Genomic DNA, 27,919 nt, shown 5'->3' with positions numbered 1-27,919 from the left:
ATTCAGAACTGAATCGTCTTCACTCTTTATATGCCTTTTTTTCGGATTATGAGCTATTGCAAAGAGTCATATCGGTGGGTATTGCATGTTCACGGTGCGGGAGTAGTTATGCGAATGGACAAGCACGGGCCAACCCGCGGAGATAAACTATTAGGTTTAGCCTATCTACTTATTAGGCTGTACTAAGTTAAGTTTAAATGAGAAAGCTTAGTATATCCAAAGTAAAGTTTATTATAAAAATAGGGATTGTAGATTATATCTATATTATAAAGTACGTTAAGACCCAGGGACTGCATTGGGTAAGTTGTGCCGGATACGTAGTGGAGAGATGAACTGTGGACGGGTGAGGAAGATACTGTACGGGTGCGTTGACTGAGAAAACAACGCTGGCCCCTTATAGCGCTGTGGCTAGGATATGGAAGCATTATCTGCCTTTAAACCCTGCAATCCTAATATGGAGGAATTTTAATGCTTTCACATTCGTAGTTTAGAGATAGCAAGAGAAAAGGAGAAGAAAGATAAACCTCTTATGCTGTTCTAAATGCTCAAGTCAATGGTATAAAGGTGCATGATGTATAGAAGCATTGCGAATAATTACCAGAACCCCATCTCTGCCTAGCCTTTGCGCCAGTGGCCAGGGTAGTCTTTTGCGTTTGTATCAAAACCAATAAACGGTGGCCGGATATACAGGTCATACCAGCAATCCATCTCTATAAGCATGTCATAATGCGAAATATAATCTAAGACTTCCATATACATCCAGCCAACATCTTCCTCCCCGCATCCCGTCTCACCATCCTCCCAGGGGGGAAATCTAGCATAGTCCCTATCCCCAGGCTGTCGCCCACCAAACTACTTTGAAAGTAGCTTTACAACAGGCATGCGCATATGCCTTAGTGACTCTAAACATATATCATCAACAATAAGGCAGAAATTGTATTGTGCACCAGTACTCCACTCTGGACCGGGGGTATCATAATAGATTTGAGCTTCTGGCCAGACTCGGTTGGTGGAATAACCAGTTTATCCGTCAGAGTATCAGCCACCCAGTTACTATACCCTCAACCACTGTGCTCTCAACTCCAACCTATAACGAATTACCGAAAAATGACCCATTTCTCGCGGCACAGCGGAGGTACCCTCCGACGAATGGATAGCCCTCTTATCAAAGAACTTTTGAAGGAGCCCCTTACGTGAGGATGGGTAATTTATCGTTGTTCGTACAGCGATGAAACTGCATGGCAAGAAATGGTTCAGCTATTGCGCAAAGAGCCCGAAAGAAGCCTCAAGCTACGCGACCGCCTCGATCTACTTCCTTACTATGATATGACTATTATGGATGATAAGGCTCAATCTAACGGAGCAACAACGCATGATATACGTGACCACTTCACTAATTGTGGGACACGGCCAATTGTAGGTATGTGAGAAGCGCGGCTCAAACGTCTCAGCAAGGTATTCCGTGCGGCATTTCTGACACAGGATGGTGAAACCATTTTGACAATGGCCTATGAATTAAGGCGACTATCCTTGGCTGAAAATCTGAGGGAAGAGAAGAGCACATGAAGAGGGCAAAACTGGCGGGTCTGTATTTGAGTAAGTGGATTGTTTCCTCGCCTGTTGCCCCTTTTTGGCTATCCAAGGATCCTTGTTAATATTGAACTTCACCTCCGAAGTATAGGTATAGGTATACACGTGGTGTGGACGCACGAAAAGTCAACTTACTCCAAATCAGCACCTTGGAAAATATTTATGCGTGTTACTCTGGTTTTGGGAATCGAATATAGTGGTTGTACTATAACTACTGTACAATTAAAGCTGAAAAAGCAAGGGAAAGAAAAAGGAGAAATTTAGAATGGACTAGAGGATACTAGAGGGCACTACTCCTGCTCTTTTGTAAATTGGAAAATCTATTTGCTCATGTTATCGCGCAAACCTCTTCTGTGGGCTTGTAGCTGTTGTAGAGTACAAACATGGATTGGAAAACGTCTCTGAAGGTATGACAGGCCAACCCATTATCTCAATCTCTACATTCGTCACCAACATGTTTCGAGTCTTTTTATCAACGAGGAAGTCCCTTTTATAGCCAAGAGCCCTCCAAAGTTTTGTCCGTAGAATAAACCAGTCGGGCTCGTTGTCGTTAAAGTCAGACGGAATGATTTCATCATCGCCTCCTTCCTGCTCGTCACTGAAAATGTCCTCCAAGCACGGGACCCCTCGAACTTTTGGGAATATCCTGCGCCATTCCGTTATAAAGACCTGGGTTTTGTCTGCTGCATAAATTGCTGGGGGGTTTCGATCCGTATTGATGCGAAGCGCATTGCCTCTACCCGGCAGAGTGGACGGGTTTCTATCATTTGCATAATAGATATGCATAATTCAGCTCGGGCAGGTGAAGCACGCGCAGCCGAGGGCAGTGAAGTGCAATTTTTTGGAGGACTGAGCTTCACATCTGGCACTTGATACTAAGTGAAAGCAACTCTAGAAGAGGCAAAGCGCGCAAAAGATTCGAAAAGTGGCCCTCTGCCCACTTTTGTACCCTCTCAGCGCATAGCCCTTGCACGCTGAATATTCGTAAAAGCGGGCAGCCATGGGCAATATCAAGAAGCATTTTTAAACCAATAGGTCCACCAAGACAGACATTAAGAACGCGTAGTTGTCTACATTCCGCAATCTTCTCAACTGCAAGCTCATTAATAGCGTAGGTTCTAGACTCATTCTCTTGTAGGCTGAGGATTTGAAGCCCTTTCAACTCTGGGAGTTGATTAAGCCATCCCCAGTCTCCCACTCGAAGATATAACGCTTTTAGCTTTGGCCACGGGCTGTTTCGTTCCTTTTCTGTCAATGCCTGGTATGCAGACCCCTGAATTGAGCCACAATCGGAGATGGTTAGCACTATCGCTTGGAGATTTTGTTGTCGTCGAATGTACGATAGTAGCTTCGTACTATCGGATGGGGTGATGTTTTGAACATTATTCCGTTTCTTAAAGTGGAAAAACTGCAAACTACAACGTTCAAGCAATGAGTAAATCTCATCAAACCCTCGAGAAACGTCTGATATGTAGACTGTAAGTGCTTTTAAGTTTAAAAACTTATCCTATTAGGATTAGATACCGCATCTTAGGAAGGGTTTTGACTCGACAGAAACTCACAACAGGGCTGATCATATCTTGGGGATAAGTGGAGCTAGTCGTGAAGAGCCCACAGTAGGTGTTATCAATTGCTAAAAACTCGACAGTTGGAGGAAGAAGAAGATCGGAGACGAGAGACCAATCTTGCTTGATGACATCGTAGGGAATGAAACGACTTTTAATGGCAGCCAGGTATCGTCGGTTGTGGGGAGTGCCGGGGAGAGATGAAGGTGCCTCACAAACTGCATATTCTGGGTAAAGCGTTCTCGTGATGCTACAAAGAGACAGTTAAGAGAACCAATGTCCGGTGTGCGAAACTGCATATCATTCGGGGAACCCTCGTAGAGCTTTCTTATAGCTATCATGTCCCAGATTGAGTTCACACAGGCACAGTTTAGCAGCTCCGGCACCACGTGAACATTGTCAATGACAATTCCAACGATTTCGGGAAGTGAAAGCGGGTTTAACCGGCCTTCATCAGAAATGGTGGACATGGTAAAGGGCACGGAGTATCTCGAAGTCCAGCGGAAATAAGTATCTAGCTTTTGCTATAGTCTGTCGATATCTCTGCCTGTAACTCTAGATGTCAATATTAAGCAAGAACTTTCCTGACCTTGTGGGCTGACATATAACTTGCAGACAGCTTGATCAAAACAAATAAAGGAGAGAAGAATGCAAGGGTTGATAGGGAGGCCTGCCTTTAACCAGAGGCTACTCCGTGATGTAAAGGCGTAAACTTGTAAAAGCGTAAAGTTGTAGTTAAAAAGTAAAGTTGAAGTTAAATTGTAGCCTGGCGTTAAAACGGCGAGGAGTTTGATGAGTCAGCAGGGACGAAAAGCGGCGGGAGTCGCGGCCTAATCCGGAAAGGGACGATATGGAGCTTCATATTGATATCAAGAGATCGAGATATCGCAAGAAATCATCCACGGCCAGACGTTTTATTCAGCGCTATACCGGTTGAAATTTAGGATACTATGGCGACCGCTGCATCCCAGGAGGCCCCCACGCAAACATCATCCTCTCTTCCACGGCCGCACGAGATTAACGAAGAACAGACAAAAGAGGGCCAGTCCCGCGCCCGCATACCCATAAGAACGTACCACTGCAGTTTTTGCAACCATCTCCTTATCGCGTCAACGCAGGATTTGTCTACGCTTCCGCGAAGGCGAGCTCCAGCTTTAGACAATGCAATAATACTTCCACTGCCAAAGGCGAAGCCGACAGGCGAGGAGGAGGACGAAGAAGAGAAAGAGGACGATAGCAGCGATGAGGAAGGGGATGAAGGGAAAGACCAAAGGGAGGCACAGATATCCCGACAAATGGAATCAGCAACTCTGAAATCCGGGGCGAAGAAAGCCGTATCCTCGTCCTCTGCTTCATCGTCACAGCATTACACGATTTTACTGTCCACGACCACGCCAGACAGGAAACCTATCATTCTCCGGCGAGCAGATGGGTTTGAGAAGCGGCTACTAGTCCGATGTGGTCGCTGTAAAGTCGTTCTTGGATATGTTTTGGATGAGGTTCATTTTAAAAAGGGAGACGACAAGAAAGCCGTTACCGAAACGGATATATCTGGGGAACAGAGCAATACGACAGGGACGGGGGAATTGGAGGTTATTTATATTCTGCCAGGTGCATTGATAGAGACAAGCGAACTAGGGAAGGAAGTGCAGATTGAAAAAGAAGCATGGGCTGAGTGGGAATCCCTTGCAAAGAAGGCGAAGTAGCCCATACCAGCTCAACCGTTGGTGCTTTTAATACGATAATATTATGAAGATAATGACTTATGGCGCAGGAAATGGAGATAAAAGTCGGATGTATACTAATACTGGAAACCTTGTAGAGTACAGATAGATAATTAAGTGCATACGTGAGCAAGCAGTTTCAAAATGGCGGTTCCACAAAACAATAAACAAGCCCAGACACCAATCTCTACCGCCTCCGCAAAGAAAGATACACAAAATGAGCAATCTTCGGACGTCGTGTGACGGTTTTCTGGACTCCTTCCCTATCCATAAATAAGTTTCGAAAATAATATATTCATGACGCATAAAACACCGAGGCCGGAATAAGGAAAGATGGTTAAATAGGGACGGATGGTTTAGTTGGCGAGAATTGTTCGGACGAGCTCTTTGGGAGGATGATGTTAGTTGATTGTCCAAGGTTAATTATAAGAGAGATGGATATCGCATACCGGTGTAGTTTATTTCGCCAGAGCTGGTGTCAACGGCCTTGAGAAGCTCGTCAACCTCTTCATCGGACATTTTCTCACCGAGGTTGGTTAGAACTAAGGGAGAAAGGCGTTAGCATCATATCGATACCACAATTGTCATGCAGACTAGATCAGTTCCAGCGGGCCATGGTCTTACTGTATCGTAGCTGTCCAACGCCAATATAGCCCGTCATATCCTTATCAAAAACCTGGAATCCACGGCAGTATTCCTCTGGCTCTCCGGGGTCGCGGAATCCACCAGGTCGGTTAAGGACTTTGGAGAAGGCATCGAAATCAACTAGATAGGGAACAATCCAACACTGATTAGCACCCACGCTCATATCAGAAAACAACAACATAGGCATCAACTCACAATCTCCACCAAGTCCCTTTTCCAAATCGCTGATCTCAGCAAGAGTAGGGTTCTGTCCACACGCGCGAAGTAAATCGCCTAGAGACTCGAGCGAGACACGGCCGGTTCCTCGCTTATCGAAGAGGGAGAATGCTTCCTTGTAGTTTGTGGATGCCTTTTCACCATTGTGATGGTTCTCGTTAGCTTGTGCCATGATGCTTCAACGTTTCTCGTCTAGATATTCGTTTATTCTCGAAATGAAAGCGAGCAGAAGAGGAGAAATCGGGCAAATGGCAAGGGTTAAGGGATGAGAAAACAGGTGCTCGTTTATTCTCCGAGAGTCACGGGGAGGACGCTGTGCTTTGTATCTCGAGAAGGACAACATGAAACGCAGTCGCCAGCCAGCGTTGACAGTATCAGGAGACTCCAGAGAAAGCCTGAGGGCTGTTTACAGTGGCAACGCCAGCGCTGACTTCTCTTCGCTGGGCGGGCGGACGGAGTCAGGAAACGAAGCATTCACGTACCATGGTTCTTGTCTGTGTTTCCGCTGTTTTTTTGGATGAGAGCGCGATAGGGTATGACACTGGACTGAGGTCGCGTTTATAGTGCTTGACGGCGGTGCAGTTGGAGCTGGTTGACGATGTGTTTTATTCAAGGGGTTTGTTGGCTTCTCGCCCGTTATTATCAGCCCTTTTTCTTATCGTGGGCGACATCCTGGTTGCCATGGGAGACGGCGCCAAAACACACGCCACCACAACATTATCCCTTGAAGACATGGTAAACATGATAAACAATGCTACAGGTGGGAAGATATCAAACGTTAGATGGTTGTGGTATATAATTACAAGAATTCCGGAGACAAAGATATTATAGACAACATGGGCCCGATCAAAAAAGAAATCACAACAGCCCTGACGCATCAAGAATCGGGAACAGTCAAGAAAAGAATGCAGAATATGGCCCAGTTCAACTGAATATAAAATATCGGTAGGAGAAATTTCCTGATGTACCAATTCCAGTCATTGCCTTTTTTTGTTCCCCAGCTCCTGGATCGAACATGCCCCTCAATCCTACTTTCTCCAAGCGCCAGAGAGGTAAAAATGGGAGATATAAAACGGAAGAGAAGCCTAGAAATATAATAAACGCAAACAAGAAAAGGAGAAGGTTTAGAGAGCGCTCATCTGGGATCCCAAGTTGTGGGTAACTCAAACGCAGGACATTTCTATATAATTAAACGTAAGGTAAAGCAAGGTGGTGTTAGACATGAGCATCATGTTTTTTCTCAAAAAAAGGGGGTGTAGATGTATCTGTATCAGTTCATTTGCTTGGAGTTATTACAACCGGTGAGCCCTTTAACTTCTCGATACAGCTTCCTAGCAGGTTTGCGGCCTCATGAAGTAGCTCCCATCTCGTGTTGAGGAAGTCTGCTCGCAGGACCATGAGAAGACCCATGCACCGGTTTCGATCACGTATATTCTCTAGGTCATCGGGGTGGCGAACGCTGCCAACTCTCTCTAGAAAGATATACATGTCATGTCGCTGTTGTTCAGGCAGGGGGAGGTCCGGTGGAGGTGGCTGGATTGGACCGTCCAGCGCGAAACCATACGACCATACGACGAGGGCAGCGAAGTAAATGACCCATGGTCGGCTCATAATGAAGTCCTCTCTTGCAGAGTATTCAGGCACATTCATGTTCGACCCGCCAACTGAATGGTCTCCTCTTCCGCCGCCGTTCCGTAGAAGAACCTGGGATAAGAACTTTAGAGCGTAAAAGGTTGCGTCTCGAGCCGATTCCTTGCCTGCCCATCGGTCGACCATCTTCTCTCGGGCACAGCCAAAATCTCTAGGCGTGATGGCACGACCAAGTAGTCGGGCAGCACCAGCAAATATCTGACAGTCCACCACGTCAACATGTGAAGCCATGTGTGCAAGATGGTGAAGCACATTTCTCGTTTCAGCAAAGACATCCTCCTCGAACAGATTCTGCTGGCGCTGTTGGTATCCCCCTGGTGGATAATTGGTGGGATTGGCTTCAACCAGAGCTTCATCGAAGTCTCGCTTCCAATTATCGAATGCTCGCAGCATGGACGAGCGCCATTTATCTCTGAAACCAGGTACCTGGGAGACACCCAGTGAGTTGACTTGCAGGTCTCGCTGATTCATGTGCCAGCTTACACTCAGCAAGCCAGCCATGATTATTGTTCGGCCGAAAGCGTTTGTTCGCACGGTTTGGCCGTTTAGAGTCTTTTTTAACCCATCAAGGAACATGGTTGGCTTGAAGCCGTTAGCATTGAGGTTTATTTGTACTCTGGCAACCTCTGCAGGACAACTGGCGGACCATAATGTTTCATCGCAAGGGAGTGGCAGCCTCATCTCATGGGCGGCCATCTTAACTGAATGTCCAAACATAGTCGCATGAGCTGAATCAAGTACAAATGCAGCGAAAGCAACTCTTCGCGTGCCCTCGGATTTAATCCAGCGCAGCCACGACTCGTTAACATGTCCTGGCTCAGAGCTAGACGACGCCGGAGCTCCTGGTCGCTGTCGGCCATCTGAGGGGGATGGAGGCGAGTTGAATGCAGTGCGGCCAATTAGGGAGCTACCGCGACGCATCAGTGTTAAGGTGGTATCGTGGTGAATGTGTGCGCGTTCATGTAACTCGCGCGTGGAGTACATCTTCTCATACGTTTCGAGTAGTAAAAGGGTTTGGAATACCCAGAGCTTTGCTGGTGGCCGAAAGTCCGGGTCCATGAATAGCTCCCACCGCAAGTGCACGCAGATGAAGTTGGCGAGTTCCGATGCCATATCTGTAAAGTGTTGACCGCGGTTGTTATCAAGGGTAACGGCACCGATGGCCATTACCGCAAGGAGAAGGAGATTCGGCGTTTTATCTGGCGCGAATGTAGGCCGATGGAGGATGGGGAGTTGTGCATGGCAGTGATACCAGTAGGAGCTGATGTATGTCTGCATCATGCGTAGGCTGAGAATGTGATTATCTGCGTCCATATTGCCTTCCATGAACGCCTCCTTGCGATGTTTGACAGAACCACTCCCTGTTTCATTGAACCTGGCCTGGATTAAATCCAAAAGTTCGTTCCGCTTCTCCTCCGACATGACAGAGTATGGCGGTCCCGAATCAAGTATACTTGTCACACTCATGGGGTGCTGCTGCTGCTGCTGCTGGGGAGTATTAGTGCCATATCCGGTAATAGCAGTAGTGTCAGTAGGATAATACGAGTTTTGGATCTGGCCCGAAAATGGGTCAAGGTAGCTGGGCATGATGGCAGACATTGCGGGAAATCCGGATGTGGAGGACGTATTCGAGCTCTCGTTAAATAACCAGGCTGTAAAGTCGTCTGTCAGGGCGAATGGGGAGCGATTTAATATTTCTCCGCCAAATACGGGGAGAGCATATGCCATGACCGAATCTATACTAGACACTGGGGGTTCCGAATGGATAGCTGCCGGCAAGGAATTCATCTGGCTCAGGCTGCTGGTAAGATTTGCGACGGGTGACGGCTGGCTGTGAGTTCTGTTTAGAACGGGAGTCGGGAAACCGGATCCAGCCATAGAGGGTATTTGTATGTTCTGCGGCTGGGGCATATAAGTGTTGGTAGCCATGCCGTTTGCTAGCAAGCCAGACGGCATGCCAAAGGGAGAGACCGTCTGACTGCCAACGGGACTTGATATTGATGTCTGCCGTGCCTGCATAGATTCTGGTAGAACAGGCGTACTAGAAGGTATATCAGGCCTCCCGTTTAGCTGAGCTGTTATTGCATATTGTTGGGAGTTACTGTATGGCTCGTATACCGAGTCTCCGTAGACGGCCATCGGCTGCGCCTTTTGCGCCGGAACAAGATATCCTGCAGTCCCATCTGACTGTCTCCTTATCGGGTCAGAGTTGCCCTTGTGGTATGCATTCTGAGGTGTCTGGGGAGGCCCGGCATTGGGGTCGTTGGAAGCTGAAGACGCCGCTGCAGACGGCATAGGATAAGTTTGGGCAGACATGAAGCCGCCATTGTTGCTCGAACTGGCAGCAGAAGGTTCCGATATCTGCGAACGAGGAGGAATCGCACCCGGAGAGCTGGTTTCGTTTGCTGGCGAGACGATCTGCCCAGTGGCATGGTGTATCGGGTTGCTGGTATCTCTCGGCGACGACGACGAGCCTGCGCCAGGACCTTGAGTCGCGACATGGTCGCGCTTCTGTAGCTGCGATCCGTGGGTATTATGGCGCTCCTGGTGCCGGATGCAGAGGTCCTGGCGAACGAAGGTGCGGAAGCAGCTGGGGAATTCGCATCTATATATTTGTTTGGGAGAGTCTACAGGTCGAATGTCACGACGTCAGTCAAAAAAAAAAAACAACAACGCTCATTCAACTTCCAGATATCTCGCCATCGCAGAGAAGACGCGCGCAAAACACACACAAACACATACGATTCAGCTGGTGACGATACAGATGCTCAGCTCGCGAATAACTCTTGCCGCATCCCTTGTGTTTGCAGTCGAACTTCTTCCCTGTCGCGGCCTTCCTGGCCCGTTTCCGTTTCTTCGGCGACTCGTCCGGCTTTGCAGGCGACTGCACCTCGTCTGACGGACTATGCGAGCTCGGCGGGCTCGGTTCCTGCTCCTGCTCCTGTCCCCGATCCTGTTCCTGGCTCTGAGTATAGCGTTGTGTCGCGGAGAGGGGATCGGGGCCGACAAACATCGTCATGGCTACGAGCACACTCTAGAGCCAGTCCGGGGAATGACATGACCCACCCTGGCCCGGGATGAGCAGACTCAGGGCGCTGATATCTGAGAGCTGGACTGAGCTGCGCTGAGCTGGCATTCGGAGGGGAGGACGAGGGCGAGGGGAACGGGGGGGAACCGTTACAGGCTGCGTCGATGCGATGTACAGATTTCTCGAAGGTTTTTTTTTTCTTCACCAGACTACGTCGCCAGGGTATACGAATGGAGAAACGAGCGGCACGGCACCAACGGCGACTGAGCTAGCAGTCGACAGGACGACGAGAGGTGCTGGTGAAGGGATAGGTTGCTGAAAGAACCAGCCCAACGAAGAACCGCTTGGTCTCCATGTGGGATGAGGCTTCGAACTCGGTCAACGAGCGAGCAAACCGGTGCATCTTATTACGTGCAGATATTAATAACGAGACACCACTAAATCCTCGCTATCACGGATGTACGGATGTACGGAGTGCGGGAGTTACAGATTATCAGCATACTTCGAGCTACATATTTATACACAACGGTTTCTCCACCGCCAACCTTGATGCCCTGGTTCATATAACGGATAAGGCAACGGCCTTATATGACATTTGAAGGGCTGCTCCGAGACAGCGAAAAGAATTTACAATATGGGTACGAAGGGGGTGAACTCCTTTCAAAGTCACCGGTGTTTGCTTTTTTCAGCCCGTCTATATTTTCCTCTTTGCTTTTCTCCTCTCGTTCGTTTTTTTTCCTCGCTCTTCCACTAGCCGTATCGGATGGGAGTACCTTTTACCCGGGTTTATATTTATGATCGAATCCTCCGCGACACCCATCACCGCCATCAAGTCGATCGTGATGCTTGGTCCTTTGTCCATAAGCGCAGGCCTCGGTGGGGAACGAGCTGGACTAAGACTCATTCAGGGGCTGGATGGATTACGACATGGGGAGGCTCTTGAAGGATTCTGGGTCGTATTCAGGACGGGGCGGCAGAGAGCCGGGGCAGGAGAGACGAGATCAAGATAAAATCTCACCGACGGCATCCAAGATCGCCGGGACATGTCTGCTTGCTGGTTCAGGACGCTCGAGACTATCGCCTCCTACCGCTGTCACACGGCGAAGCCTGCAGCGGGAAACGGATCGGGCCTCAAGTGAAGCAGACTGATGAGAAATTGCCATGCCGCCATCTAGCCCCGTCCTAAATTTCACTTGGCTGGGATATCTGGGCGCTGCTGGCGCGGCGCTTCTCGCACCAGACAAGGTAAAAGGTGAACAGTGGCTTGGGTTGCAGGACGCATGGCTTTGCTGGACCTTCTTGTGTATCTTCTATATAGGAAAACGGTATCTTCGTCAAGGCCGGTTCTTTGACTGGGATGCCATCAGAGGTCGAGATATCACGGCGGTAGCTCGCCTGTGGGCGATTTCTATCACCATCGTTGCATTCCTATTTGCCTCCTCATACTCAGGGGAAGCCTCGTGGCTGCTGGTATGCATGACCCCATCCCTTGGCCCTTAGAAATTGCTTCGTTAGTGGCTGAATGTTGAGTGAGGTGCTGATATGATATGATTAACCAGCCCATCGTGACATCTACGGTTCACCTGATATTGCTTTTGCGAGAAAAACGCTCTTTGTTGTCGCCATCTGATAGCTCATCTGAAAAATATATACCCAAGCGATGGCCTTCCCCGGTCCAATTAATCGGACCGACCGCCATTTCGCTCTCGTTGATCGCCTCAGTCTTCCTATTCCGCCAAAGTGGAGACTTGAACTCTTCTCCGGTGCCATCTATCCTGCGAGTATGCGTGTGGCTATCCTTGGGCTTTTGGGCGCTTAGCGCACGACCAACAACCTCTGGAGGCGTAGAAGCCTTCTTTACACTTGCAGAGGGAGTTACACCAAGGATATTCTTCGTGTTGACTGTATCATTTGCTCTGCGTGGCCATGCACCGAGTTTCACACCCACCGATGTCTTGGTTTCGCTTCTATCGGCCGCAAAATGGATCGTAATATTCTCGATGGTGTGCACACATAATGTTCCCTTTCCTGTTAGGCGTTTACAAATCTGACCGGTTTGGATATAGGTATCGGCAAATGCTTCTGTTTCAGCAAGTACTATAGATGCATTTGCGTTGTTCTCGGTGCAAGCAATAAATTCTAAGCAGCCTGATGAATTGCCTGTCCTATTTTTCTCGGCTGGGGTATCTGTGTTGCAGGGAATAGCAACTCTCCCCAAAGGCACACGACATCGAAATTGGTTAGCCGTTCTTGTAATATTCCCGTTAGTCGGCATCCTCTGTCGAGAGGGGCCTATAGACTTGGGGTATTCCTTATATGATGGGACGGTTGGGCGCGTTGCAGATGTCCGAATTCACCCCATCCAGCAGCTTGCATCCGAAGCCTTGAAAAGACACCAGGATATGGTTAGCGGGCAGTCAAAGACGCTTGAGGCCGCCGTTATCGAGTACGAACGCCGATATGGCCGAAGACCTCCTCCTGGTTTTGACGTATGGTATAAAGCAGCAACACAAGGAAAATTCGTTCTCGTCGATGAATTCGATTCCCTGATGGAAGGATTGAAGCCTTTCTGGGGAGTCCCTCCCGAGGTTCTTCGTGCACGCGTAGCTTCAGCAACCAATGCCGCAGGATCAAGGCTCATTCGCTATACAGTGAAGAATCGCAGCTTTATAGTCGAAAATGACGGTGAGGCTACTTGGATAACCGATCAGGTCAGGTTTTGGTTTACAGACGATACCTTGAGTACCTTACCCGATATGATGTTTGCCTTTAACATACTTGACGAGCCAAGGGTTGTAGCCCCTTACGATGAATTGGTGGAGGCTCTCGAGGTTGCTTCAAAAGGTGGAGCAAGAGACTCAACAGAGGGCAAAGACTCCGTCACAAACACGATTGAATTCGAGAAGGCAAATGCCTATGAGCTATGGGATAGTACGACAGCCTCCTGTGACCCGAACTCTGCGGCTCGAAGAGCTCCGACCAGATTCAAGCTCTCGCATAAGGGTCTAGGTAGCAGCTTTGTCTCCAATATGACCATAGCTCAGGATGTCTGTTCCATGCCCGACCTTCAAGTCCAGCATGGGTTCTTCATTGCGCCCGAGACGTCAAGTGTTGCACACTCATTAGTCCCTATCTTCTCGCAGGCCAGGCCTTCGACTTTCCAAGACATCCTAACACCAAGCGTGTATTATGACGCGAGGCTAGACCTAAATGAATACCAGGAAGGCCATGACATGGACTGGGATGATAAAGAGAACGTCGTGTATTGGGCCGGCTCGTCAACAGGGGGGCATACGAATATTCGAAACTGGAAGACGTTCCACCGTCAGCGACTAGTGCTCGCCACCAATAACAACGCTACAAGGATCGGACTCATGAAAAAGGTACCGAAACCTTCTCCAAAGGACGGCAAAGCTACATCTACATGGCGCACATATTCATCTAAGATGCAGGAGGTTGCATCGTTTTTCAAAATTCGAATCTCAGCCGTCATCCAATGCGAGCAGGAGGCCTGTCGGGAACAAAGGGCCGCTTTTAGGCCCGGCGAGCAACCACAAGAAGATTATAGAGCAACTTACCAAGCTCGTTACAATCTAGACCTTGATGGAAACGGTTTCAGCGGTCGCTATCTTCGTGGCCTACTGTCTAAGTCCGCCATGATGAAGCAAACAATATTCAAAGAATGGCTTGATAATTGGTTGACGCCTTGGGTCCACTATATACCAGTTAGTATGGATTTGACAGAATTCCCTGAATTGGTACGATTCTTCACGGCTGAGCCGGAGGGACAAGAGCTTGGGAAGAAGATTGCGGAGACAAGTAGAGAATGGGCGCGTGAAGCTATTCGGATGGAAGATCTAAGACTTGCGTTTTGGAGAATCATGCTGGAGTATGCGCGAGTCATGAGTGATGACAGGGATTCTATGCAGTGCTGCTCTTGATATGAGTGTTGATTTCGTTTGATGTATATAATTATCGGCTTGGGTTGAACACAGTGTACATACATTACCCAGTCCGGTTGGGAGGAACCTGTAGCATTATGAATTTGTAGCGAAGTGGTGTATATATCCCATGGTTTCTAGTTGTCAATATCTTGTCATTTACAGTTAGCATTATAAGAACATGTTTATAAGTATATAATCATTAATACCTACATCTTAAGGCCCTAAATAGATGTCCGATTCGCGGCCACTGATAAACCCACCATTGTGAGCATGCTCTAATGACTGAAATCAAGTTTACCATCAATTTACCCAATCCCACCATCCCTATCCCTTTACCCGTTTTTATATCATGCCGTACGTCTTTAAATATGTTATTGCAGTAAGGATGTGAACGTAACGTAGAAGTACCTGATGCGGTTAAAATATGGCTTTGGTACAGTTTGTTGAAGCGACCTGAGACCAGATTTAGGAAGAGATTTTCAGCGCGATCAATTACTGTTGCGAAAGTACCGTAAAGAGCTTTTCCGTGCCACCTCTTATCGTCATCTATGATGCATAGATTTTGCCAATTTCTCGAATCCAGTGATAAATCAATTGCCTACCCGGTAAATCGGAATCGTGTAGCTTCTAATCTGCCTAAACCTTCCCTTGGTGCCACGTTCCGGCGTCTATATGAGTTTGTGAAATCTAAGGAATAGGAATAGTTAGCGGTAATGAACTTGGTAAGGTTGGGATGTCAGAAAAGCGTGGGCCGTGGGTAACAAACCTTGAAGGACAACTCTAATTTTCCTCATATCACCAAGTTGAGCGTATTCTGAGAGTGATTTCATCAGGCGTTCACTCTCGCCAGGTTTGACTGAGCCTGCAGGCAGCATCTGAATTGTAACATCAATCCAGCTTGCTGTCTCAGCGGGTACTAGCTCAAAGCATGACATAAGGACCGACGAAGCGTCAGGGAAGCAATCACCAGGGAATGTGAACATCATTCCTGTTAATACTCGCTGCACAAGAAGCGAGCCCTGTGATACCATTGTTTGCTTCACACCTTCTCTAATCTCTGGTGAGTTCGTGTATACCTCGCCCTCTGGAGTCGTGAAGTTTGATACGGCTGGTTTTTCAAATCCAAAACTGATCAAGTCGCGGAGGTATTGTAACGTGGCGGTAAGGGGTTCGATTTGCTGAAGAGTGAGTGCACTCAAAGCAGCGGAGAAAATTGGAACAGAGAGAGATGACGTGACGGTATTCTTGGGGAAAAATCGGACTGCATCTGTTGTTAATCTGAAGAAATCCTCAATCACTAGAGAAAGAAATATCGTTAGTATATCAGTATCAAGGGTGGGGTTGATAAAGCTGGGTCGTCATACTGTCGGGTAGATGATGTGGGGGTAAATCATTAAGAATTCGGAGGAAGAGCACAACTTGCTGCTCGAAGAACTGATAAACAGCAATGCTGGTTGGGTTGTCGACAAGCTCTGCTCCAGAGGAAAATTCCCGTACAATAGCATCTGTTGCCCATAGGAAACACCCTTCTTTAGATGCCTCGAAGCCGGCGGAGATGCTTTGCGCAAGAGCTGGAAGAAGAGGAGTCATCGCATTGCGGTAGGAGATTATCATATAACGCCAGCATCGGCAGACTCTCTCAAGGATTGGGGTGGATTTGGTGAAATTCATAACTATTGTGCTGAGAACGGGTAATATCTCCTCGCAATATTTGACTCCAGGATTCTCCTTTCCAGGGTCGACATAAGGAGAGACAACCTGAATAAATATTGCGATTAATTGCAAGTGATCTAGAACATGTCCTTCATTAGTTCCCATTCTTCAAAAATACTGGGGAAGAAAAATTGTACTCACCTGCCACGGCCTTTTGGCCTTCTTCATCTTGGGCATTATTGGCTAAGGTCATAATTCTGGACATAAGGGGGTTGCAGAACAGTTTCAATCCTTCGTATATCTTTTCAATCGGCTGAACTGCAAGAACGGCCGCAACACCCTCAGTGACCTCTTCCTGACTAGATGGTTTCAAACCATCAATGACGGCCTCGTAGAAGGTATGGAGCTGTGGGATATGGTCGCCCAATAATTTCTGACAGTCTGTTCCCAAGAATTTAAATGCAAGGGCTGCTGCTTGCACGACTTCCTGTGACTTATGTTGAAATCCAGAAATAACGTAGTTGAGCTGTGCCTCCAGCGTCTCGGGGTGCTGCGCGGTCCATTCGGTGTACCTACCAAGAGCCATAATTGCCTGGAAGCGAACCTTCTCCTGATCGGGTATGCGAACAATGAGTGGGATGATTTCGGGAAGCACATAGCTTTCTTCCGCCTCTACCATCCTTCCCATGGCGCGCATGCTGAAAAGGGGAGCTTCCAGTTCCTGCCAACGTGGTACATGATCGTGTCTTGCCTGGGGACCGTATTTTGCAACCCAGGCTTGAATAAGGTTATATGACTTTCCAAGACACTCAGAGACTCCGATAACTGCGCAACAGTCCTTGAGAACGTCGCCCATGGCGTGTCGGAAGCTGCGGAATTTTTCTTCCTGCTCCCTATCACCGTCGAATAGATCATTCTCGTCTCCATCTGAGGATGGGAATTCCAGGTGCTTGATCATGACGTCCACGAGTTTTGAGAATAGATCTCCAAGGCTTGCCCTGGCCCTTGCATATCGCTCGAGAGTCAGGTATTGCTTAAGTTCATACCAGAAGACAAAGGTGATTGAAATGGCATCACGGTCCTTGTCGACGGTGCAACATTCCAGAACGGCTTCCACCAAATTCCTGAACTCATCGGGTAGGCGTGCTATCAGAAGAACCCAAGCCTCTGCCGCTTCCGCGAACAATCGAGTGAGTCCTCGTAGCATGTCAACATCTTCTGCTTCTGCCGCTTCCCTGATTTTAGGTCTCAGTGCAATTATCCTGGGGTATAGAGCTTGAATGACGTTCATCGAATCATCGACTTCAAGTGTGTCTCTGTAGATCATGCATATACAGTCCACTGCTGCCTCGAAGGATCGTTCCTCGGATAGAGCCTTCATGATGACGTCCATTAAAGGGGATTCAACAACCTGGGCGGCTGGGATCTCACGCATCCATGAGGTGATACATTCAAGGAGAATCGGATTAGTTGCAGCAGAAGCTATATCACGCCAAACATGTGGTCAGCAATGCATCTACTGTCGACTCTTTCGGGGATATACGTACGAGAGGACTGAGAATACTGCGTCAGGAGACCTAGGACCTGACTTGCATTGTCTTCCAAAAGCTCCTTTGTTCTAGCAGATAGCTCCTCTTCCTAAGAGTTACGAATGACTGATTAGATATAAACTTGTCTCTGGCCGCAAAGGGGATGGATATATGATGATGTCGGGTGTGTATGTGTGCTGAGCTGCGGTGGATAGAAGGACAGATGGATGGTGACTCGGCCGGAACATACAGTCAGGTTGATTTTGCGCCCTTCTATGACTTCCTCGGGAAGGATTTTGAGAAATTCGAGGACACAGTCTCCCGCTTCGTTGCCCAGGGCGGAGCCAACGGTGGGCAGGACGTCTTTCCATGTGGTCATCTGGATCGCAAGGGTGGCCAGGGAAACACATAGCTGTGTTCGTATCGGCCTCGGTCCTGATCTATAGTTTGACAAGAGAGAAAGTATAGACGTCCTTAATTCAGGCTGAGCGGACTCGGGAAGCTGATCTAGATCGTATGTAATCTAGCAGAGCAATTGTATTCAGCGTCATGCCCCTAATAAATTCGACTATAGGAGCTCCTACCTTTCCCTTTAATGTAGTTGCAGCGAACAGCTTAGCCTCGACCTGCGCATCTGCGGTCTGGAGGATCGCGTGTGTCGTCGTCCAAGCCTCCGTCTGTTGTTTGACTGCCCGTTAGCAAAAGGAGAGCCGGATGTGATGGAGGGGTAAACATAGCAAGCCAGGGACGATAAGCTCACTGATTTCTGGAACTTCTCGAGAAACTCATGGGCGTGTGTCTTTTCTTGCCGAGATACACTGCTCTGCATCGTCGCGAGGGCCGCGAGCACCGGCGCGAACGCCTGCTGCCCTGAGGCACTGCTCGCTGTCGCCATGGCGCGGGTTTAGCTAGATGGATGGAGGGTGCGAAGATCGGTGCGGGCGGCGAGGGAGCTGGCGGTTTGGCAGTGCTGGAGAAATCAGCGGTATGCCCGCGGTCGTCATGAAGTGGAAAGCGAGATACGCAGGCGAAGGGAGAGAGGGCGGGAGAAGTGATAGATATCAGAAGCGGGCGTTCGTCGTTATTATTTTATCTGGCCCACTCTGTTTTTTTGGCGCTGACATTTTGGTTGCTCACGAGAGTTTTTGGCGGTTGCACTTCAAATCTCACCACCACCACCACCGACAACGAAGAACGAAGAGGATACGCTGAAGACGCCGTCGGTTTGCAGATAGATAGCTTACAGCAGAGCATCCGACATCATGACCGGCAGAGGACCGCGTGGCGGCGCGAAGACGCTGCTGGCTCCGATCCATTTCATCTTCAAGCTCCTCCAGCAGCGAGCGACGGTCTCGATATGGCTGTACGAACAATTGGCGGTTCGCATAGAAGGGAAGATACGGGTAGGCTGGCTCTCTTTCTTACCGTCGTGAGCTGGAGCTGACCGAGATACAGGGATTTGATGAATTCATGAACCTCGTGGTGGACGACGCGGTGGAAGTGAAGCAGGCGACCAAGACCGAGGCAGAGTCGAGAAGACAGCTCGGTATGAGATCAGAACTCGTTCTACCGTCTATATATACAAGCTAACTGGGAACAGGCCAGATACTACTCAAGGGTGACAACGTATCGTTGATCCAGACGGTTCAATCGTAAGGCGAGCGATCGTGATGGTTTACATACGGTTCAAGGCGATTGGCGTTACGGTACATGTTTGCTAGGAGGAGGGAAGAAGGAAGAGAAGGCGGCCGTGGAGCCGATCAGCTTCTCACGACCCGTCCGTCACCTACGACCAGGCTGTCAACGAGGTTGTCGTACTCTCCAACAGGCACCTCCTCTGGTGGCTCAAGAACCTGCTCGGCAAGACAGAAAGCGGCTATATTGGATGGTTAGTTTAGTTCTCTGGTATTAAAAGAAAAGAAGAGGTGGTGTTTACCAAGATACGGCATCTGAACTTTTCCTGTTTGCTGGGTGTTATTATTCCGGTATCTGTTGATAAAGCGGTCATAATATCCCTTGCCGTGGCCCAGTCTCCTCATGCCGCCATCAAAGGCCATACCAGGCACGACAATGAGATCTAAGCCGCCATCTTCACCGTTCAGAGCACCATTCTCACCCAGTAAGCCGGTCCCTCCCAGGCAGTTTTCCCTGTCAGGCACGGAACTGGCGTCTAGAGTAGGAATCCCCCAGCTATCCGGCTGTAGAGACTCGTAGTCCTCGATCGAGCGAAGAGCCAGCATCTCCATGATCGACGACGGCTTGGCCCCGGCAGTGTCTGTGGTCGTCGTCGTCTCCTGCTTGTAGATATACGGGACAAAAACCTGCTTGCCGCGACTGAACGCATCACGGACTATGGCGCCGGTCATCATCTCCCCGGCCGGCATGGACAAGTACACGCTGACACGCCTGGCGGCCTGGTATTCCGGCAGCGAGAGAAGGCGTTCAGTGGCAAGGGAGGCTACGATATATGATCAGTGGCCAGCGCTGCGAAGGGATCCTTGGGCGCGAACATTGTGAAAGAACCGATTCTGCAGACACGCCAGCCAGGATCTTCTTGATCCTGCTTCTCATCTCCTTCTTCGCCGTGCTCAGCGTAGCCATTTCTTCTTGTTGATATATCAAAGTACGAGTGAATGCGCGTCTGTGGCGACTGTGGACCAGTTAGTAAGACGTCAAATATGCCTTGGAGTAAGACACCAGGCACGGAGTATGCAGCGTACGATAGATATTAAAGGTATAGCGAATCGTAGCGAGTAGATCCAGGATGCGTAAGAGTCGTACTTGTGCTGCGTCGCCTGGTGCGTTCGTTCGTCCCTGATCAGCAACTTTCTCGGGGCCCCAAGGGACGACGTAATATTAAGTGGTTCAGATCGATCTCCTTTTCTCTTCCTCTCCTCCTCGTCTCTTCCTGCAACTATTCCCTGTTCGCCGCGTTGACTGCTCCCATATCGACGATGAACTTGCTCGTGCTGCTTCCTCTGCTCGGCCTGCTCCTGGTCGTCACGGCGGAGATCGATCCGCGACTCGTAGGGACATGGACGACCAAGTCGCGGAAGGTCGTGACGGGACCGGTATGTGTAGCTATGAAGAAGAAGACTCAAATGGCTGCTGACTCTCTAGGGCTTCTACGATCCGGTCAATGACAAGCTGATCGAGCCATCGCTCACCGGCATGTCCTACTCCTTCAGCGACGATGGCTTCTTCGAGGAGGCTCAGTACCGCGCAGTCTCGAACCGTGAGTGTCTTACCCCGTTATCCCATCGATTGGAGGGCTGGAATACTAAGATAGACTGCTAGCAACGAACCCTGAGTGTCCGAAAGGATACATGCTCTTCCAGCATGGGAAATACGAAATCCATCCCAACGGCTCCCTCGTCTTGGACCCTACTTACTTCCAGGATGACGGCCGCAAGTTGGAATCAAACCCGTGCAAGGGAAAGATGGCGACCTACTCGAGAATCAACCAGATCGAAACCTTCAAGGTACGCGCAGAAGACTCTGCCACGACGAGGTAAACACTGACTGACAAACTTATAGAGATACGAAGTCCAGCTCGACGAGTTCCACGGCATACAACGACTCAACCTGTACGGACACGATGGAGCACCGGTGAACCGCATGTTCCTCGTCTACAAACCACCGCAGATGCTGCCGACCAAGCACCTGAATCCCACCGTGCACGCCTCCAAACGAAAGCGGGACGTCGTTGACGGACTGTTCAATACTCCCTTGGACAGACATTCTATCCTACCACGACAGCTGCTCACATCCGCCAATATGGACCGGTGGTGGTGGCTCGGCGTCGTTATGACCTTTATCGGCGGAATTGCTCTCTTTTACTCCTAACTTTTGCAAGATTCCATGCATATTCAAGGACAAAAAAAAAGTTATATGATATAATGCACTTTGGGCTATAGATGGCGTTACGAACGGACTGGTGCCCGGGGTTCTTCTGGTCTTGCCTTGGGGGGGAGGTTCACTGTTAATCGTGGGATGGGTATGCCTTACTTCCTACGCCGGCTTCGTGGATTCGGTTACTGCAACTGTACTTTTACTTTCACCATCTTCGGCTTCATTCCTTGCTTCCCTCACATTCTCCGTCAATAGAGGGCGGCGTACCTCTTTCTCCTGTCGGGGTAGACTTTTTTCTCTGCCCTCCTACTCCTCGCATTCCCGCCTCGACTTACTACCATAGGCTCGACGGGCGTTTGCAATGTTTAATTATAGACTGGCGTCGACAAGGCCAATTCTTGCACTCATCAGCACGGGACGGGAGAGGGACAAACTGATTTTATATACGATGTCTTTCTGTTTCCTGGCTTGTGGTTTAATTTTCCTGTATGTTTATACGGTCATGTATTGGAGCTAATGTTACACTTTCATTGACAATATTCTAATTTACATTCACACTTCTTTCTCGTTGGTATTTTATTGGGCGGATTTGGTGGGCAATGGATATTGGGATTTGACAGCTGTCAACTGTACGTCCAATCCCACCAAGGCCGGAACTGTCCCAATTGACCGTTAAGGGAATATGCGGTCACTTCTGCTCCAATGCCTTGATCAGGTCTCCAGCAATCTTAGCAACGGTAGTTTTACCAGCAGGCTTTCCATCTAAAGGTCCACCACCCGTGAGCACTTTCTTCATGATGGTGCCGATAACGATTTTCTCGCTGCTAGCCTTGAGCTCCGCAATTGCCTCCTCGATAGCAGCTCGTATCTCCTCGTCGCTCACGGTCTCGATCTGTCCAGCATATTCCTCGACGACTTTACGTTCTCCTTCGGCCTTGTTGGTCAGGTCTTGCCGTCCGGCGGCTGAAAACTCCTTGCTGCTAGCTTCTAGATTGGAGGAACGCTTGCGGAGGATATCGAGGAGCTGAAGGTCGGTCTCGACGGGTTTTGGTGTTTTGGCAGCGTTGTTCACTTCTGCTATGATTCCGCGTAGGACGTCAAGTCTATCGAGTAGGTGTTAGCATTGGCTTGTCACTGGTGTCCCACGAGGAGGTGTAGGAGATGGATCATCGAGGTGAGTGACCTGACTGTGTCTCTTGCCCTCATGGCATTCTTCAAGTCTGCTTTTATCGTTGTAAACAGCGGTGGGAAGCCGGGTGTAGCAGTGGACGAGTAGCGGACAGAGCGGAGGATCGACGACTGGAAGCGAAGTGACCGGATCATGGTGGCTACTATTATAGCTGCACTGTAGATATAGATATGTAACTGTTAAATATATAGAAGTAGAAGTAGATGTAGATGTAGGTAGATATGAAATTGAAGCTCAAAAGTTGTAGAGAAAAAGGTCCGTGCACGTACAGAGCTAAAGTGTTGCAGGAAGAAATCACTTGTTGATATCCGAACATCTTCTCTTGAACAACTTTCGCTGCCATTTACCACCTACAACGCGGCCTGCCAGAGACCCGGGCTTGCTGCTGGGAGCTGTGCATACGTCTTGACTGTGAGCACTCGGCACTTTCACACTGGCAATATCTCGACCTGTGCGTCTGGGTGCTGCGCGATCATGAGCTTCCCATTCACACCTCCCCCAAAGCCACCAGGCACATATTTCCAGACTCCCGCGGCTTCACACCCTCATGGACCTCTGTTCGCCTCGAGACCCCTCTCTCCGCCGTCGGGCAACGTTGCGGGCTCGAATCTGGCGGCCTCTACAACCGTTCGGCCCAAGATGCCCGCATCAGACATAAAGGCGAAGCCTGAAGCAATAAGCCCGAGAGAGCGAGCAGCGCGCACGATAGACGAAGCACTCCTGCAGGAATCGCGGTACCCTGACCTGGACAGCTACCTGTCTCGTATGTTTACCTTCTCCAGCCTACAGGTCGAACGCGTTGCGCAGAAAACTAACCTGATAAACATTAGAGGGATTCTCCTCCGACTACGATATTCCTAGCTCCCCATCATGGGCGCCGTTTCAGAAAGTGAAGATGTATAAGATTCCTGACCAGATATTCGACCAGTATAACCGCGCGCAGGTTTCAACGAGCATGGGCTTGTTTGCGGAGCTAAACCATGCCTGGGTTACAATCGACAATGCGCTGTATCTCTGGGATTATACGCTCCCGAATCCTCAATTGGTTGGCTTCGAGGAGCAGCCGAACAGTATCAATACCGTCAAGCTCGCGCGACCTAGAAAGGGAGTGTTCCTTCCGGCAATCACCCATTTACTCATCATCTCTACAACGGCAGATGTTTTCCTCTTGGGCCTTGGATGCGAGACGTCTGGCGGATTAAAGACCGTAAACCTATACCAAACGGGCATGTCTGTTCCTATCAGGGGACTTGACATTAATGTCCTTGCGTCCTCTGATTCGACTGGACGAGTCTTCTTTGCTGGATCTACGGACAACGATATCCACGAATTGACCTACCAGCAAGAGGAGCGATGGTTCCAGGGCCGCTGTGGTAAGGTCAACCACACGACGAAAAACTTCACCGCATTTGCGCCCCAGTTCAACCTCCGGAACAAGCCAGCGGAATTTGTGGAACAGATGGTTGTCGACGATAGCAGGAATTTGCTATACACCCTATCCTCCAACTCATCGATCAGGGTCTTTCACCTCAAAGGCGATGGTTCTGTCAACCTAACGATCACCAAGACTGCCATTGACATTTACTCCAACATTGGCCATATCATCACCTCCAATGAAACACTCAACCCTAGAATCAAAATCGTTTCCATTAGTCCCATTCCAGCCCCAGAGGCGTCCAGGTACCACCTGGTGGCTACAACTGCCACAGGTTACAGGATATACCTCAGTGCTACTGGCTCTTACAGCTGGTCCGCCACCCCAGACGCCAATAATGCACCTACAAGCATGCAGGCGCAACATGTCAAGACTCCGCCATCCGATTCTCCATCGGGTCAACCCCCACAGGCGGCCCCAATACCAGGGGCTGCATTCCAGCCTACGGGCCCTTCTAGGCTCCCTATCCATTCATTGAACCCTACCAGTTCCGCTGAACGATTCCCTCCAGGTTACTTTTTCTGTTTCACGCAGAAAGACCCCTCGAAGCAGGCGGATACGCTATTTATCTCCACCCCAGATTCAGGAAGACTCGCACTACCTAGAGACCCTTCTATACCTGTTAAACCAGAGGAGACCGGAATTTGGCTTACCCTTGGTAGCCGAGCAGAGGCCATCGGGCTTTATACACCATATGAGCAGGGTGGTCCAACGAGCAGTGGCTTTGGTAATGAGTTGTCGGTGCAGTTTGACAAGCCAGCTGCCGAAATTGCTATTTTAACCAACACGGGAGTTCATATCATTCGCAGAAGACGGCTTGTCGATATGTTTGCTTCCCTCATTCGCAACTCAGATGGGGAGGAAGGGCTAGAGGGCCAGGTCAAGGCTTTTATTCGAGTTTATGGCCGAAGTGAAACGGTAGCAACCGCGCTCGCAGTCGCGTGTGGCCAGGGAGTTGAAGTCTCACCAGACTCCCGCCTTTCGAAGATTAATGACCCCGATGTTCTGGAATTCGCTCGAAAAGTTTTCATAGAGTTTGGAGGGAAGCCAACCCTTAATGAAAACGCAGTTACGGATGGTTCTGTCCCAGCTATTGATGCAGTGCTACCTTCTCCTCGACATGCAGGGATTGCCCTGTATACTTCCCGACTTCTTCGATCCATTTGGAAGACGGTCATAGCCAAACAGGGGCGAACTCCTTCAGGTGGGCTTTCTATCTCCCCAGCTGTTCCTATGGCGTCATTGCTCTCGATTCAACGAGACCTGTCTGCCCTCCAAGACTTTTTCAATACCAATCGAACTTTCATCGAAGGTCTAAGTGGACCTGATGCATTATCGAGAGTCACCACGAAACAAGAGGAGGTTGCTCTACAGGCCGAACATCGAGGCCTCCACTCTCTCGTACAGTTGATCTCCCATACTATCGAGGGAATTTCGTTTATTCTCGTTCTCTTTGACGACAGAGTTGAAGACGTCATTACCTTGTTGAACGAGGATGCTAGGAGTCGCTTCTTAGAGTTGACATTTGAACAGCTATTTGCCACATCAAGGGGCCATGAGACGGCAAAGGAATTGGTCAAAGCCATCGTGAACCGTAACATTGCCAAAGGCTCGAATGTCGAAACTGTCGCTGAGGCTCTACGACGGAGGTGCGGTACCTTCTGTAGCTCACAAGATGTTATTGTCTTCAAGGGCCAAGAGCTTCTCAAGCGAGCAACAGAGGCAGGACCAAACTCTGAAGTTGGTCGAAACCTTTTGAATGAGAGCTTGATGCTCTTCCAACAAGTATCTGAAAGTCTCCCCATGGATTACCTAAAGCCCAGCATAGACCAGTATATCCAAAATCAATTTTTCGCTGGTATGCTTCCCCCTCCTCCTTATGGGATATCAATGTGCTAAATGAATATAGGCGCAATACAACTTGCTCTAAGTGTGGCTGCCGATTCTGACAAGGCCAATCACGCCCTCTCATGGATTATGGATGGACGACCAGCTGAGGTAAGAATGGCACTGTATATCAAACCATTGCGATATGTATTGACATGGGATAATATAGGACCCTCGAAAGAATAGCTATGACGCTCGGCAGCAATGCTATGACCTCATATATAAGGTCATCCTTGCTGTAGATGACCTTTCCGATCAAGACAATTCCGAGGGCCAATACAGCATGATAGCACGAAGACGGGCTGAAGCGTACGACGTAATTACCACCTCGCGGGACGAGGTTTTCCTCACCAGTCTTTACGATTGGTACCTCGAGCGTGGATTAAGTGATCGGCTTCTCGAAATCAGGTCCCCATTCGTTGCTACCTACCTCGAGAGGAAATCAACAGAAGATATGTTCCATGCCGATCTACTATGGAAATATTATGCCCAATCCGACCGATTTTATGATGCAGCTATCGTGCAATTGCAACTTGCAAAGAGCCCGTTCAAACTTACTTTGAATCGAAGGATTGAATATTTGGGCCAAGCAAGAGCAAATGCATCTGTGCATTCACCTGATGTTGGCCGAGCGGCACGACAACGTCTACAGCATGAAGTTGAGGAACTTCTAGATGTTAGCCATGTTCAAGACGACCTATTGCAACGACTTAAGGATGATGCAAGATTAGATGCTGATCGCAAGACCGCTGTGTTAGAGGCAATGAATGGAAGTATCATGGAGATCAGCAAAGTAAGTGGCACTCCCAGATTAGAACAACTAACATCGATTTGCCGCAGTCACTGACTGTATATCTCGCTCTAGATGTTCAACGAATATGCAGCTCCCGGAAACTATCATGATATCTGCCTCCAGATAATGTACCTCGCAAATCACCGAAATGCTTCTGATATCACGACCACCTGGCAAGATTTGATCCAGGGAGTCCACGAGGAGACCTTGAGAAACGGAACACCTCTGCCTTACGAAGCTGTCATTGAAAAGGTTCGCAGCCTAGCACATAGACTCAGGATGTCGGACGTTGCATTCCCAGTCAAAACCCTCCTACCGATGCTAGAGCGTTACAAACTTGAGCATCAGAAGTCGGATGGGCCTCCGACCTGGGTTATCGATCTTTTCCTTGAACTTCAGGTCGAGCCAGAGGTGCTATATACGGTCCTTGAATCTTTGTTCTATAACGACGAGGTGCCCTTCCACGGGGCCAATCGGAAATATATCGGCAACGATCTCGCATACTTGATTTCACGATGGTTTAACGAAACAGCCAGACTGGGCGGTGGGGCGTTTGGAAGCGACGTAATTGCTGCCAGGGTCTCTGAGATGCTACTTTTACTACAGCAGTCTCGATTGGATAGGGATGTTGTACAGGCATGTCGAGATATGAGGGTGAAGCTTGAGCAGTCGTTCCGATAATTATGTGTTCCACAGTCACCATCCCAGCGTCTCTGCATATGTTCGTTCTATGTCTTTACTTCTCTTAATGTACTCTCAGACTTTATGCCTTTAGAGGCTTTCGCCGATTATCTACATGTCTTTCATTTTCCTACTGTTAAGGTTGGGGGATTGTTGGGAAGGCGTCTAAATGATTGGATTTTAGATAAGTCGAGACTCTTTGACGCTCCAGATGCATATAAAACCAGCTTTAGACAGCGGGTTTAAACCATTTGTGCCATGCCATTGTATTTTGCCTTTTCTAACTAAAACCCCCTGGTAACCAGTATTTCATGTCAAATTTGACCCTGACTTGTCTTCAGTTTAAGGGGCAGATAAATCCTTAGCGGTCATGTGATCACGATGTTTGTTTTTGAGAACTTGACGTCCGAAATTTCACACTTGTTGGATCCTTCGTTCTTTCGACGTCGACGTTGCCCTTGGATTGTTGCTTGCACCCAGTAATTCGCAATGGCAGGCTCCAAGACCCGTTCTAGTGGCCGAAAGTCCCAAACTCCCT

The 27,919-nt window shown here is 49.0% G+C and overlaps 10 protein-coding genes across 10 annotated transcripts; 5 read left to right on the top strand and 5 right to left on the bottom strand.

The window, feature by feature from the left end:
* Positions 1 to 4,105: 4,105 nt before the first annotated feature.
* Positions 4,106 to 4,861, top strand: GIQ15_05904 (uncharacterized protein; the record flags this gene model as incomplete). Its single annotated transcript, XM_033553321.1, has 1 exon — positions 4,106 to 4,861. One exon carries the CDS (start codon positions 4,106 to 4,108, stop codon positions 4,859 to 4,861), a length of 756 nt encoding a protein of 251 aa, XP_033404465.1.
* A 374-nt stretch (positions 4,862 to 5,235) lies between these two features.
* On the bottom strand, positions 5,236 to 5,912 carry GIQ15_05903 (EF-hand protein; the record flags this gene model as incomplete). The annotated part of the gene is made up of 4 exons (XM_033553320.1): positions 5,236 to 5,264; positions 5,329 to 5,421; positions 5,504 to 5,644; positions 5,720 to 5,912. The coding sequence occupies 4 exons, from the start codon at positions 5,910 to 5,912 to the stop codon at positions 5,236 to 5,238; spliced, it is 456 nt and encodes a 151-aa protein (XP_033404464.1).
* Positions 5,913 to 7,015: 1,103 nt separating this feature from the next.
* On the bottom strand, positions 7,016 to 10,526 carry GIQ15_05902 (zinc finger protein zas1; the record flags this gene model as incomplete). The annotated part of the gene is made up of 3 exons (XM_033553319.1): positions 7,016 to 10,017; positions 10,133 to 10,411; positions 10,457 to 10,526. 3 exons carry the CDS (start codon positions 10,524 to 10,526, stop codon positions 7,016 to 7,018), a joined length of 3,351 nt encoding a protein of 1,116 aa, XP_033404463.1.
* Positions 10,527 to 12,820: 2,294 nt separating this feature from the next.
* On the top strand, positions 12,821 to 14,359 carry GIQ15_05901 (uncharacterized protein; the record flags this gene model as incomplete). Its single annotated transcript, XM_033553318.1, has 1 exon — positions 12,821 to 14,359. One exon carries the CDS (start codon positions 12,821 to 12,823, stop codon positions 14,357 to 14,359), a length of 1,539 nt encoding a protein of 512 aa, XP_033404462.1.
* Positions 14,360 to 15,066: 707 nt separating this feature from the next.
* Positions 15,067 to 18,439, bottom strand: GIQ15_05900 (mRNA transport regulator; the record flags this gene model as incomplete). The annotated part of the gene is made up of 7 exons (XM_033553317.1): positions 15,067 to 15,659; positions 15,727 to 16,152; positions 16,217 to 17,497; positions 17,563 to 17,653; positions 17,795 to 18,067; positions 18,129 to 18,221; positions 18,305 to 18,439. 7 exons carry the CDS (start codon positions 18,437 to 18,439, stop codon positions 15,067 to 15,069), a joined length of 2,892 nt encoding a protein of 963 aa, XP_033404461.1.
* A 367-nt stretch (positions 18,440 to 18,806) lies between these two features.
* Positions 18,807 to 19,200, top strand: GIQ15_05899 (LSM domain-containing protein; the record flags this gene model as incomplete). Its single annotated transcript, XM_033553316.1, has 3 exons — positions 18,807 to 18,947; positions 19,000 to 19,090; positions 19,145 to 19,200. 3 exons carry the CDS (start codon positions 18,807 to 18,809, stop codon positions 19,198 to 19,200), a joined length of 288 nt encoding a protein of 95 aa, XP_033404460.1.
* Positions 19,201 to 19,304: 104 nt separating this feature from the next.
* GIQ15_05898 (5-formyltetrahydrofolate cyclo-ligase) lies at positions 19,305 to 20,145 on the bottom strand (the record flags this gene model as incomplete). The annotated part of the gene is made up of 3 exons (XM_033553315.1): positions 19,305 to 19,420; positions 19,481 to 20,002; positions 20,055 to 20,145. The coding sequence occupies 3 exons, from the start codon at positions 20,143 to 20,145 to the stop codon at positions 19,305 to 19,307; spliced, it is 729 nt and encodes a 242-aa protein (XP_033404459.1).
* Positions 20,146 to 20,498: 353 nt separating this feature from the next.
* Positions 20,499 to 21,390, top strand: GIQ15_05897 (ROT1 protein; the record flags this gene model as incomplete). Its single annotated transcript, XM_033553314.1, has 4 exons — positions 20,499 to 20,615; positions 20,665 to 20,779; positions 20,842 to 21,026; positions 21,082 to 21,390. 4 exons carry the CDS (start codon positions 20,499 to 20,501, stop codon positions 21,388 to 21,390), a joined length of 726 nt encoding a protein of 241 aa, XP_033404458.1.
* A 694-nt stretch (positions 21,391 to 22,084) lies between these two features.
* On the bottom strand, positions 22,085 to 22,719 carry GIQ15_05896 (uncharacterized protein; the record flags this gene model as incomplete). The annotated part of the gene is made up of 2 exons (XM_033553313.1): positions 22,085 to 22,499; positions 22,580 to 22,719. 2 exons carry the CDS (start codon positions 22,717 to 22,719, stop codon positions 22,085 to 22,087), a joined length of 555 nt encoding a protein of 184 aa, XP_033404457.1.
* A 340-nt stretch (positions 22,720 to 23,059) lies between these two features.
* Positions 23,060 to 27,381, top strand: GIQ15_05895 (nucleoporin Nup157/170; the record flags this gene model as incomplete). Its single annotated transcript, XM_033553312.1, has 5 exons — positions 23,060 to 23,348; positions 23,416 to 25,878; positions 25,930 to 26,018; positions 26,077 to 26,700; positions 26,773 to 27,381. The coding sequence occupies 5 exons, from the start codon at positions 23,060 to 23,062 to the stop codon at positions 27,379 to 27,381; spliced, it is 4,074 nt and encodes a 1,357-aa protein (XP_033404456.1).
* Positions 27,382 to 27,919: the final 538 nt, after the last annotated feature.

Source organism: Arthroderma uncinatum (genome assembly GCF_011692745.1).
Source record: "Arthroderma uncinatum strain CBS 119779 chromosome Unknown scaffold4, whole genome shotgun sequence".
NCBI classification, from domain to species: domain Eukaryota; kingdom Fungi; phylum Ascomycota; class Eurotiomycetes; order Onygenales; family Arthrodermataceae; genus Arthroderma; species Arthroderma uncinatum.
Note: the sequence above shows the minus strand (reverse complement) of the source record. Positions and strands in the feature narration are given on the sequence as shown.